The 13,340-nt window shown below is 47.4% G+C and overlaps 1 protein-coding gene across 7 annotated transcripts in view; it reads right to left on the reverse strand.

Moving 5' to 3' along the window:
* The window catches only part of MSI2 (musashi RNA binding protein 2), a 385,784-nt gene that overhangs the window by 248,480 nt on the left and 123,964 nt on the right, over positions 1-13,340 (reverse strand). For all 7 annotated transcript variants that reach the window (XR_004683181.1, XM_035026771.1, XM_035026769.1 and 4 more), the window contains exon 6: positions 7,808-7,900. Coding sequence is in view for 6 of the 7 variants with exons in the window: in XM_035026771.1 (XP_034882662.1) it covers positions 7,808-7,900 (93 nt within the window). In the remaining variant the exon portion in view is untranslated. The remainder of the gene's footprint in view (positions 1-7,807; positions 7,901-13,340) is intronic.

A 13,340-nucleotide genomic window follows, 5' to 3' on the forward strand; every position in this document is an offset into this window, starting at 1 on the left:
CCCTTCTGCCTCTTCCTGCATATCAACATTTTTCTGGGGCTCTCACTCTTATGGCTTCGAATGTAAATAAAGCCCGGATTGGCAGCCCACTTGGAGCTAATTCACAAATACCAAGTCTGAATATACAGAGAGCTGTAAAAATTTAGAGGGTGGTAACTTGACAGATCCGGCCCTTCTACAGAGAGACTAATTCTCAGAGGACAAAAGAAGGGGGGTGGGGGGAAAGGAGAAGAAAAAGAAAGAAAAGCAAAGCATACACGACCCATGTAATGGGGTATCCAATTGACGGGGTGGGGGGTGGGCAGGAATCTCCATATCAATGTTCACTCCACCAAACAATGGAATTCCATTTCTATGCCAAGTCTAAATGAACTGAGCTTTCTCTTCCGTAAGAACCACTCCTTGCACCCACTGGCACAAGCTCGAACCGCGATTTCTCAGACACTTGCCGTTCCCACTGAAGTACGTCCAGGGGGAGAAAGGCTTTCTTTCTCATGCTAACAGCTCCATTGTAAGTGACATCTTCAGAGGCTGCCAGGAGGGCTCTGGGAAGGTGAGCTGGTGGAGGTGCTTAAAACCCCTTCTCCACCAACCCTCCCAGGCTCATTAACTCCTCCCTGTCCTGGGCCTCCCCCTTCTCGGGCCCCCTAGAAAAATTAAATCAAGCTCCACCATCCTGGGAAAGCCCAGTTAAATAGCCACGCCAGAAAGTTCGGGCCTGGTTCCTCTACCTACTATGCATGTGAAGCATGGAATTTGATTAACATAATCTCAAAGTTTTCCCAGCTTGCTACCCAGAAGGCATCCTGTTTTGCTATTTGTATATTTTAAAACACTGTTAACAGAGCAATAATAATGTCTGATGCATTTGCCCAACAACAGCTGGCTATATTTTATACACTAAAAAGGAAATGTGAAGTTTTCCTAGAAACCTACTATTTCAGGAGCCCCTTTTTTTAAGCAAGAGAAAAGGAGAGGAGAGGGGAGGAGAGGGGAGAAGAGGTAAGAAAAGAAAGAAAAGAAAAGAAAAGAAAAGAAAAGAAAAGAAAAGAAAAGAAAAGAAAAGAAAAAAGAAAAGAAAAGAAAAGGCAGAATTTATTAAGTCTGATCGTGAGGTTGGAGTGCTCAATTAATTTCTAACTCGCCTCACTCCACTGGCTGCAACAGAAATCGGTCTCCATTATGGAGGAAAAAGTTCATCAGGAAAACACGAAGTTGTTTTGTTTGGTAGGAGGGTTTACCTGCAAAGCCCAAGGATCACGTTACTTGTGGGTACTGCTTGTTTGCTTGCTGCCACCTGGCCTAGGAAGCTGAGGCAGGCAGATGAGGGAGGTTCTCCTGCGGCTAACGGCGCCTCTTTGCACTCAGCAGCTCTACCCGGGGTCAGAGGGCAAATAAAGTCCCCTCCCCCATATGACACACTTCCGAAGGGAGAGACTGACACAAACCAGACAGAGAATTAATAAAACATGAGGACAGTGTTGGCCTTGTTCTGGGTTATTACAGGAAGAAAACTGAACACAAAAGTAGCCTTCAGCAAGGCCAGCCAGGGAGGGGAGAGCAACGGGGGCCCTTCCTGGCCCACTCCACAGCTGTAACTCAAGAAGGTCTGAGGAACATCAAGGCTCTCCAGAGCAAAGGCCAGCAGAGGACAGGCGAGGAGTGGTCACACTGGCCACCTTCCAGTCGGGCAACCTGGACAAACCACCTCAGAAGACAAAGGCCTCCTGGGAGCTTTGGTGCCCACAAAGGACAGACGGGGACTTTTGTTTTCCAGGCCTGGTCTGAGCAAACCACATACCGCATGGAGCTCCATTTATCTACAACACACATGTGGAAGCGATAAAACATTACCTCAGAATCACAGTCCACCGTCAGGAACACGGTGAAGTTGCTTATTTATTTTCTCCCGAATCTCTTGCCTTTCAAATTTCAAAGGCTTTCTAATATTTTTATGTTAGCTCTTCCTCTCCTCACACACACAGTATCAAAAGGACTCTCTGAGCAGTGGCCACGAACACCCCACCTGCACATACAACCCGGGGCGAGGAAATCATCGGTGTCAAACACTTCCTTCGAGCGCACCCTCCGACCATCCCACACACAGGCGGGATAAATGAAAAGATCCCACCATATCAAAAGCCAATTCATTCTTATTTTCAATTTTTTTTTTCTCCAAAAGACTTCAAGCACCACTCTCTGTAGCTCAAGTTCACTTTTAGAGGCCCACACACAACCCCACTCCAACAAAAGGACTCCGGAGGACCCTTTTCACCTCATTTCCACAGGGCTCCCCTTTGATGGGACCTAAAGAGCTCTAACTCTCCAAATCCCGTTTCCCTGAAGGCCTCCTCTTGCCGTCCACCACAGGAGACCAGAGGGGCTGGCCCAGGAAGGGGTTAAAGCCCTCATGTCAAACCGCAAACTCGGGCACTGGCCCAGGAGGGACATGGGAACCAGGGCAGTGGAGTGATAAAGGCCGGATTGTAGCAGCCCACTGAATTGGAAATGACTTGTAGGCCTAATGAAACAGAACTTTGGCAGTAAAACAGAATGAAAGGAATGAGACAATAAAAGGCTGGAACAAAGGGTGCAGAGTCGTTTCAGCTTAGCAAAATAAGCTCACTTTGTTGGTGGGGAAAGCCAAAGCCGATTAGGATAAACCAACGACTGAGCGTAAGTCTTCCAAACTAATTACACAGTTCACCATGTGAAGTATAATTGGAAGCCTCCAGATGCGGGCTGCTTTGCTTTCACAGGAGTTCTATAAAGTGAGAATTACCTAGTGAGCTCGGCACTGAGCAGCCCTATCATCGAGGTGAACAGCTGAAAGGTGCAGAACTGCTCCATCCGGGACGAAGCCGAGAATTCATTAAGTTTAAAGGCCTCTTTTTGATCTCCAAAATCCTATAAGTGAGAATTTAAGAAACCGGTACTTGAAGGAGGGGCCGAAAGGGGAGAAGGAGGAAACCCACGCACATGGAGCTTCTTTGATCCCAGTGCTTTTTAATTACCAAGCTGGGCTCTTCTGGATGGCTATGTGGGGAGCAGGGTGGTGAACCCTCCGAGCGATTGTCTGGGTCTGTACGTGCCTATCGAGAGCATCATTCACATGCCACTTTCTGGAATGGTCTGCGTACATCATTCCTGGACATATGAAAATCGTGAACACAGATAACGTCCACTAGGAAACCTGATGCAGTGAAATAAATTACCGCACATCAACATTCTTGACAAATGAACAAAACCTGCTCACTCAGAGTATAGGGGCTGCTTCGTGGTAAAGTAGGAGACGGGGTTTTTATAAACGGTGAAAAGAGGCTAGATGGTACAAAAATGAATGACTATCTGGGCTCTCCCCAGCATGCGCTTGTGTGATCTTGGACAACTCATGACCTTCTTCCACATCAGTTTGGTCATCTACATGATAGATATTCCACCTATCTTGCTTGACAGCTTTGAGAATCAGATTTTAAAATGCATCAAAAAGCTTAGCACAAAGCATACATCCCTCAAAGTCAGAAACATCAACTCATAGCAAAAGAATCTTTGTAGTAAAATCTGAACTTCACAAAGTCTGAGTCTTCATTAATTTAGATCTAGCACATGTAAAAAGGAGGTGGAAATACTCTACAGATCCCTGGATCTTACTCATAGGATGAAGATTCTGGTTTATAAATAGCACCTTTTTCCAAATAGAGAATCCCTTCACTGTTTCTGCATCTTGCAGTCCAGAAATTAACTCTACCACAGTTATGACAGTTTCACTTATTATATCATGCTCATTGCTATTGATAATATCTTGTTTTGGCTACAGTCTATGGATACCTTAGATAGATACCTATCTATTCTTATACCCCACTTATGTATGTTTATTTTTTTTTGAAGATTTATTTATTTGAGAGCGAGATACCATGCACGAACAGGGGGAGGGGAAGAGGGAGAGGGAGAAGCAGACTCCCTGATGAGCAGGGAGGAGCCCAATGCAGGGCAATCCCAGGATCCCGGGATCATGACCTGAGCCGAAGGCAGACGCCCAACCAACTGAGTCACCCAGGTGCCCCTGTGTGTTTAAACACACTTTCTAGATTATTGAATTTTCAAGCCTGAAACCAACCTTAGGAATAACTTAGTCCAGGGTTGGCAAATTATGGCCCACAGGACAAAAGTGGCCCACCACCTATATTTATAAATAAAGTTTTATTGGAACACAGCCACATCCAATAATGGATTGGCCATAGCTGCTTCCTCCATACAAAAGCAGAACTAAATAGTTGTGATAGAGACCATATGTCCTGTAAAGCCAAAAACATATACTATCTGACCCTTTTCAACTTTTCCAACTCCTTCCCTTAGAGGAGAAACTGAGACCAGAAAAGAAATGGCCTGTTAAGGAGTCACAGTGGGGACACTGTACAGGCAGGCCCAGCACGAGGGCCTGGAATACTTCTCCTTACTTTCCTCTAATGACAGCATCAGGACAGCTACCCAGGGGGTGAGGATGGCCATCCAAGTGGGCAGAATCCTTATGCCAATGGCCACACTTCATAATCTCATCTTAAATATAAACAAGTAATGACATCCCTAACTAGGGTGGTGGGGGTAAGTTTCAGGGAGGAAGGTGGGAGAAAAGCACAAAAGGGTTTACAAACCTCCAATTTGAGTTATTTAAAGCTCTCGGTGTGTCATTCTGCCCCCACTCCACTTACAGTAATGACATATTTAAACTCTCTTAGCCCAGCCCCATGATAGCAGTCTTACCCATCTTGATTGCCACCTGAAATAAACAGTCGAAGCAGCGGCCGCCTCAGGCACGATGGGAAGAGGGAGAGGAGAGAGGAATGACAGCGAGGGAAACCTAAAACATGGGTGGCAAACCCAGAATGGAGGCGTGGAAGGATGGAAAGTTCTGGATGTGGAGGACGAGGAAGTAGGGTGTGAATTCTGGCTGTTATCCTGCCTTACCTGGGTGACGTTCCTTGAGACTTAACCTCTCTGACCTTACTGCTCACCTTTGTCAAAGGGCTGGATGACACCAAAATCTACCATGCAGATGAGATGAGGGGACCTATGTCTAGTTCCCAGCACTGTCCCCAGCCCATGGATGGACACAGTCTCTTCCTTTCTTTTGCATCCTCCCCACCCTAAGGCCATCTTGTGGATTGATCCGAGGTTGGAACAGGGCCCACAGTTCAGGTTCTGTTAACACACAAGCCTGGAGGGGAAGTCTGCATCCAGCTCTACCTTTCGGAGGTGACCTTGAGTCAAAGACTCAATCCCGCCTAGACTCCATTTAACAAGCTACAGAATGGGCAGTACCCCTACCAGCCTCCCAGAGAAGAATTAAATGAGATAATATAAGTCAATGGCCTAGCCCAGGACTCAACACAGTACATACTCACTAATAAAATTCCACCTCGCTAATTTGCCATTAACCAACTAAAAAGGGCCCCAAACAACTTTACCGACGGGAATGTGTACAAGTATGTGAGTCTAGCTGACACAAGTGTGTGTGTGTTCGGTTTTGTTCAACCAGAATATAAACTACTGAAGGGCAGAGTCAGTTTGTTGACTAACCATTGGGTTGACTCACTGCCTTAAGGCCCAGCAGCACAATCTCCTCTCTTTTGATGGCTCTGATTCCAAATGCATTACACCAGAATCCTCAGAGGTGGTGGACCCTGCCCAAGGTGGGTACGAACATAACACGAGCCACCAGCACAAGGAGGAATAAGCCCCTCTGAAAACAGACCCAGATAATGCACAGAGCACGTGTATGAAACAAGCTACTAAAACAGGAGCACAGAGAGTGTTATGGTTTTGATACATTCAAAAGCCTCCTTAGTCCTTTAATAAAACACCTGATAAGTTTACACATCCTGCTGGAATCTACAAATGTTACTGCTAAATTAACTGAGCAGCTTCAGCCCTAGCGCAGGCCACGCCAGGGAAGATGGTCTGTGAATGCCTCCCTGACAAGGGGACAACTGTTCTCAGGGCAGGGATGGTTGCGGCCGTGGGCCCGGCCAAAGCTTGCAGAGCTTCCCACTGCTGGATACTGGGTCCCAACTGTAAGTGTTAATGAAAAAAGACAGAGAGAAAAGGAGAACGAGAGAGAGAGAGAGAGAAGCCTGGAGGTGGGAGCGTGCGGAGGTGCGGCAGGTACTGGCGTCTCCGGAATACTCTAACAGCCCAACTTCTCTGACACCCACACATAGGACCATGAGATTCCAGTTTATAGCTCAAAAAAGAAATTCCACCTCAATTTTGCGAACACTGCTCCTGGCCTTGTTTTAGAGGCAGAACTGTAGCAAAGGGGCGCACACTCCCGAGCCTTCCATTACACAAGCTGGACCTGTCTCATTTAATTATTTCCAGTCTCTCCCCACAGGCAGGGTGGGGCTGGGCTGTGGACCAATCCCCCCTGGTGCTTTAAATGAGTCTTGAAGAGAAGTACATGGTCACCAACGCACTCAGCGATTCTTCAAAACCAGCCAGAATGAATCAGCCCCCAGCTGGCAAAGCAAGACGGTGCCATGGGAAGGCGTCTTTCCTAAGCGACCTGGAAGGGCAGTTAAGTGCCATTCTGAATGCCAAGCCAGGCTGGAGGAGCCTGGTTCCTCTTTGTTGCATGTCTCCCATCCATGCAGAAACTGATGATGACCAGAGATGGGAAAAATCTCCATTTTGAAGCTAAACAGTGATCACGGCCCTCATCCCAGACAGTAGCTCACAGCTCAACACACCCGGGGACGAGGTCTGAGCCGCGCACCACCTTGAGCAAACAAATAAAAGCACAGAACCTTCAGACCCGTCAGTGGGCAGCAGTGCCTGGTACCACCCAGGGCAAGCACAACAGCCGTTACCGGGGGAGACAGGAGTGACAAAGCTTAGAAGAGGCGCAGTGTCTTCTCCCCCTCTGCTGTATCAGCCCTCTGGCAGCAGGGACGCAGACCTTTGCAAAGGAGACCGTCGCACACCTGGACTCCCAGGACAACACCCATGGCAACCGAAAGATGCGGGAAGCAGGGGGCCAGCACAGCCTCTCAGCTGCCAGCTTCCCAGGACACGGCAGCCAGAGGAGGGGATCACACAAAGCCAGCAAGGCTAGCCTCCCCCACAAGCTGCCTTGTTGGAGCCCGGGGACCATGTGGCCATCAGAGGAACGCTACTTTCCAAGGCACCAGCTCCCCCACCAGCTAGAGAGAGGCTGATTTAAGCACATCACCCATGGTTGCATATCCTGTCTGCTGACTCTGTCTTAACCTACACATTCGCACACTCCTGGTCCTGGCTGACTGGGGGGCATTCTGCATTGCTCCCAGCCTGGTCCAGCAACAGAGCCCAGGGGATCATTTTACTTCTGTCTCACACACATTCTGACAGGTACAGGCCCAGCATCTTTCCCGAGTCTCCTTGGGCATCTGACAGGGGAAGGTTCAACCGCACAGGACCCCAGGGAGCCTCCACTCTTCATGTATCTTCCAGAAAGGCACTGACTCACAGGCCTCTAGCAGCTTCTGCAGGAGCTCCTGTCCTGTGAGTCACAGCCCCGCATCCCTCCCCAGTCGCTGCTGCCACCACCACCCAGGCCCCAGGTGGCCAGCACCACCACACTGCAAGGCCACTCTGTCTGCTCCTGTGGGCACGTGGGGCACCGTGCCGACCACAAGCCAGACTCTTCCATGTCAGCTCCTGACAGATTTCACTTAAATCTGGACGACCAAGTGCAAGGACAAGGTTCCTGAGGACGCAGCTGTGGCAAAGGGAGGGGGCGCGGCTGCAGCCAGCCCCACGCGCCACTTACCTTGCCAAACTGCTCAAAGTACTGCTTCACATCTTCCACCACCGTGTTCGCAGATAATCCGCCTACAAATATCTTCTTTGTTCTTGTGACCATCTGCAAGAAATGACAAGAGGAGGGCGTGGGTTAACCAGGCTATCTGAAGCAATGCTCGCTAAGACGCTAAAACAAGCCACTCTCCATGTGCCTCTAGGAAGGCAATTTTAGATAAATTCGAGCTGTACGGCACAGGCCCTTGAGACATCTCAGAATGCTGGAGACAGCCACGCCGGATAGCTCAGGCCTTCAGGCCACAACCTATAAGCTTGAGTTTCATACAGACAGAGTAGACTTCAGAACCTCTAAGCCATAAGACACAGCTTCATTCTGATTTCTAGCACAAAGAGAAAAGTGGCACATCAAAGCTGTTTTAAACCTAAGAGATGGGAGCAAAACAGAATTACGTGCATAAAAATCTGCTGCCCAGAAAGTACCATAAAATTTGTCAGTAAGAAACTCAGACATCATTCAAACATATGGGTGGGCTGTCTACACCAAGCTGCTCTGGGTGCTGGTTCATGTCTGCCAACAAGACAGACCCTGACCCCACACGCAGGGGCCACTCTTGGAGCTCAGTCCTCATTCTTTTTCCCCTCTAGATTCTTCATTATTCGCCCCGATTCACCCTACACTTTAGTCAAGCCCAGCTAAGCCCCAGGTATCCACCCCTTTGTCCATACAAGTCCTTCTCCCTAGAACGCCTCTCTGTGCCTAAATCTCCCATGGCTACCATCCTGCAAGATCCAACGACCTTCTCCAAAATGCAAGCTATCTATATCGTCCCCACATCCAGCTGTCCCTTCTCTCTTCTGAACACTAACACCATACCCACCAGCCTGTCCTGGCACCCACTTCTTCCCACCTAATGCAGAAGTCACTGATAATCCTGTCTTTCTTACTTCCTTCCCCAGACGCTGAGTTCCTGATTCCTCTCGGTACCCTCCACAAAGCCAAGTACAGCGCCAGGCCCACAGAAGCCCACACCAAATATGTGGTCAATGTGAAAACGAATGACTGTGGTCACATTTCAGAATGACACCAGTTCCAAAGCAAATGATACAAATGATTCAGAGACAGAACCAAACATCATAGGTAGGAGCCAAAAGTGAAACAAGAAAATAAATCTTACTCCGAACACTTAAGTCTAGGCTGTGTGTGTGTTTTATTTTTTTTTAATGTGCAACTAAAGAAGATTTTATCTAAATGTTAAATAAAAAATTTCAAACCTCAGTAGATACAAGGGCTCACCCATTTGGCTACATATAATAAAAGCCCAATGTCTTAACCTGACACGAGAAATTCTGTCACAATGTACACACATATCAAATCATAATGTTTGTACACTTTAAATACCTTACAATTCTGTCAGGTACACCTCAGGAAAGCTGAGGGGAAAATGTTTCATGAGAACATATAAATAAAAGCATGACTGAAACCCCCAAAATAAGTGAATAAGATGAAGCCGAGAATGTTTAAAAAAACAAAAAAAAAAACAAAAAAACCCACAACGTCATATGTGTCCATTACAATTCGATGTCCTGAGCTTAGCATCTTCCAGGAGAGACATGTGCCACCACAGGCCGCTGACGGAGCCCCATCTGGAATGTCCTGTAGCAGGCTTGCTGCACTATTGTAAGAGGCCATGGTCCTAGCAACTCCACACACTTCCTGTGGGCTCTGAGGGCCATGCAGTGGTTACACGTGTGTTTAAAGCTGTGATTTATCGCTTTTCGTCTCTTTTCAGATGAACGGGAGAGGAGAGGAGATGATGTACATGAGAACGTGCTACGAAGATCCCACCAGCATCCACAGCGCCAACTCCAAGAGCCTCTCGTTAACCAGTGGGCATCTTATTCTGCCCCTTACTGTCCATCCCCCTTCTCAGCCATTCCGTAAGTCCCTCTGGCAGACAAGGTCACCTTCCCGTGAAACTCCATCAGTCCCTCTCCAGATTTCAATCTCTCCCGACACTTACTGACTGCCAAATTTTACTGCCCTAACTTTCCTAATGTGTTCATTCAACAGATACATTTAGTGCTAGGTGCTGGAGCCTATGTTCCAACATAATGTAGAATTTAATCCACAATAAAATGGAGATATAATAATTAGCCTACCACGCGAGGTTCCTATTAGGACTAAATTAAATAACATATGCCAAAGTGTCTTAGCAGGACACCAGGCAGATGCTAGGTAAGTGGTCACTGTAACCGAATCCAAAGTCATTTACTACATTCATCCTTCAAGCTCACAATGAGCTTGTGTGGCAGAAAGATACTTTACACAAAAATCTTTGATAAATCAACTCTTGGTGCCCCATTCCCTTCCACTGTAATTTCAAAACCACTTTCCTGCATCTCTACATGATTTCAGATGATCAAAGACTCCCAATAGTTTCATTTCAGATTTTTCATTTTTTTTTTTTTACCCAGCCAAGTAATTAAATATCTATAAAAAAACTACTGTGATCCACAAACATGCATTAGTGGAGTTCTCAACTTAAAGAAACTCTGAAGAAGCATTCTATAAAATTAACTCTATGGTGCCATTTCTACATTGTTTAGAGCCAGGTGGGTATAGAACAGACCCTATTTATATTCCAAATGTTCACATGGACCCAGATAATTAAATGAGTAATGTGTCTTCATTCCCAGTAACAGAAGTCAACAGAATGTTCATTCCCCAATAACTGGTTAAATGAAAAGGCCCCCTCTTATACTCTCTACAGTTGCTCAACAGCCATAAACCTATCATGCCAGAGCCTTAAACACTGGGGCAGACACCCAGCTATAAATCTACATAGTCCCAAAAAAAGCCTGTAAAATACTTTTTTTAGAAGGATGAGAAATCCCAGGCCCCAGACACTGCGCCAAAGTATCCAAGTTACTAAAACATCCTCTCCAGGAACCAGCTCAATTCAGTGATGGATCCCACTCTACGGCAAACACTAAAAGGAAACTGGTTTAATCAAAACCTTCCAGACGTGAAAAGGCCAGTGGGAAGATGTGCAACACTCGGTTAGCTGCTCATCAATGTCTTGGCTTCAGGAGAGGAGAGCACAGCTGGGGGGCGACAGGGCTCTGCACGGTGACCCCTCCCACCAGGGGGCACCCTGGAGGAAATGGGGTGATTTACTTTGGGAATCCTGACGGCATCACTGCTAAACGGACTGTGCAGTGCTTGATGATTTGCATTCTGAAGACGGACACGGGAGGCAGGCAGAGAGGACTCTAGAATCACACATTCTACCCTGTTTCCCTTCCACCTCCAGGGCTGCTGGTGAGGACAGGACAGGGGTGGGGCTAGATGTCGTGTCCAGGCTCCCAGTGGGACTAACTGGAGGTCCTCAAATTCCTATCAATACTATCAAAGTTTCTGTGTCCATGTCTGCACACGTGCGTGTGTATGTGTGTGCGTGTGTGTCTGGGGTAACTCTCTAGTCCCGATCCTTCCGTCTTGGCTGCTACTTGCCCCAGGAACCACCCAGAGCTTTAACCCTCTTCTGACCTCGGAAACAGGGTGCAGGACACGTTACCACTGGTCCCCCTCTGACTCCATAGTCCTTTGCGTTATAAGAAGTCCTCTCCACCCACGGTGGAAAGAGCCACCTGTGTTTTCTTCCTGCGCTAGGCCCTTTGGGTAACTGTTTCCTAAACCACAGCCCTCACACCAATACAGTACTTAACCACACAAAGCAAGGGAAGCTGGCCACTGCACATCAAAATGCTCAGGTGGCCGCAGGCGGTCCCCACAGTGCACCCAAATGGAAAGAGCTATCCATCTGTTCCAGAGAGGGTTCACTCCAAAATCCATTAGGAAAGTGAGCTTAAATGTCCTTTGCATGGAGTTTTTGGTGGAGGGGTTGTAGAAAACACTTTGTATGCAAGTGCTTTCCACTCTTTGAGACACTAGATACCCACCAAGAGCCCAGTACCACTTGGGGACAGCCGTCTCCCCCAGCAGATGCCCTTCCTTTTATGGTCTAGGGCGGCACTCTGGGGAGTGCGTGTGTGTGTGTGTGTGTGTGTGTGTGTGTGTGTGTAGCGTGCATCAGGGGGTGGGGAGTGTTCAGGCTGCTCGGGCTTGCACAAATCGTTGCTGCACATTTTGTAGCTAGACCCGTAATTTAATGAAACACCACTGCTCTCCACACCTCTTGGATCCACAGAGAAAACCCCGGCACCCATTCCAGTCTGGAAAATTGCTGTTTACACGGAAGAACTGGCCAAAGCCAGTGGCTACCTAGAGCTGCAAAGGACACTCCACCTTCCTGCTTCTGACAAAAGAGCTCTTCTTTTTTTTTCTTAAGTTTCAAAAAATCCCTTTAAAAAAAAAACTGTGTTTGTATCTGAAATGGTCACTCAGAGTGGGACCACTGGTTGTATTTTTATAAAACAGGATAAAGCAGATGAGTGTGCATGTGTGTGTGTGTGTGTTGAAAGCAGAAGGTAGAAGTATTAGAAAAGAGAATTACTTTGAAGAATGAGATTGATGGGGAAAACTTAGCTCTAGGAGCTTTGCCCCAAAGATATTAGTTGTCACACAGGAAAACGACAGTAACTGAAAATGTTTCTCATCCTGACAAATGCATGGAAAGGCAGGAAGTGGCTCTGGAGAGTCTTGAATGGGTAGGAGAGAAGCCCAGAGAAATTAAGTCAGCTCTTGCCATCACCACGTGCCTGCAAAGAGCTCAAATTCCCCCTTCGGTGACACACATTAGTCATCTTCACTGCCCAAAAGCACTGGCTCATTTACAGAAGCTCTCCCATCTGTGGGAGCCCTGAGGCGGAGAGAGCCCAGGGAAGATGTAAGAACGCTAGCGCTGGGCAAGATTTTGCAAGCCTGACTGCCCGTTGTCCCCATTCTACAGGTGGAAAAAATCAAGTCCCAGCAAGCTGGCTCATGTGCTGGTTAAAGGCAAAGAGCAGAGTGATGAGGGAGAATGGATATGTTGGCAGATACCATGCAATTCCATCCCAGACTCTGAATCTGGTGAACACTTTGTTCTTCAGATTCTTGGGTAAAACTGTATGTTATCATCAAAATGTCAGTTCCCTGTCTCTGAGAATTAAGCCCAGTTTTTGTACGACAAAGAAGCTCTCGCAGGGCTAACCGGGGCTGCAGAAGTCCCAAACTCCACAGCCCCATTCCACAGGGAGTTTCCTCCGAGGGACGTGCCCTCTAAAATTCCCAAGTTCCCCCAATATTTGTTTCCAATCTTCCCTCCTCCCTCTAAACTACTACTCTTGCTACCACAGCTGCCGCCACTGCCACCATATCTGAACCCAGTGGCAAAACTCACTTAGCACACAAAAGCAGAACCCAGGTACTAGAATCTTCTCCAAATGATTCTAGAATCACATGTGGAAAAAGACCATACTGGGTTGACTAGAGTCCCCCCAAATTCACGTCCACCCAGGTCTTTGGAAACAGGGCCTTTGCAGATGTAATCAGTTAAGGATCTTGAGATGAAATCATCCTGGGTGTAGGGAGGGCCCTA

Source organism: Mirounga leonina, unplaced genomic scaffold (genome assembly GCF_011800145.1).
Source record: "Mirounga leonina isolate KUSES-001 unplaced genomic scaffold, KU_Mleo_1.0 Mir_200, whole genome shotgun sequence".
In the NCBI taxonomy this organism is placed as follows: Eukaryota; Metazoa; Chordata; class Mammalia; order Carnivora; family Phocidae; genus Mirounga; species Mirounga leonina.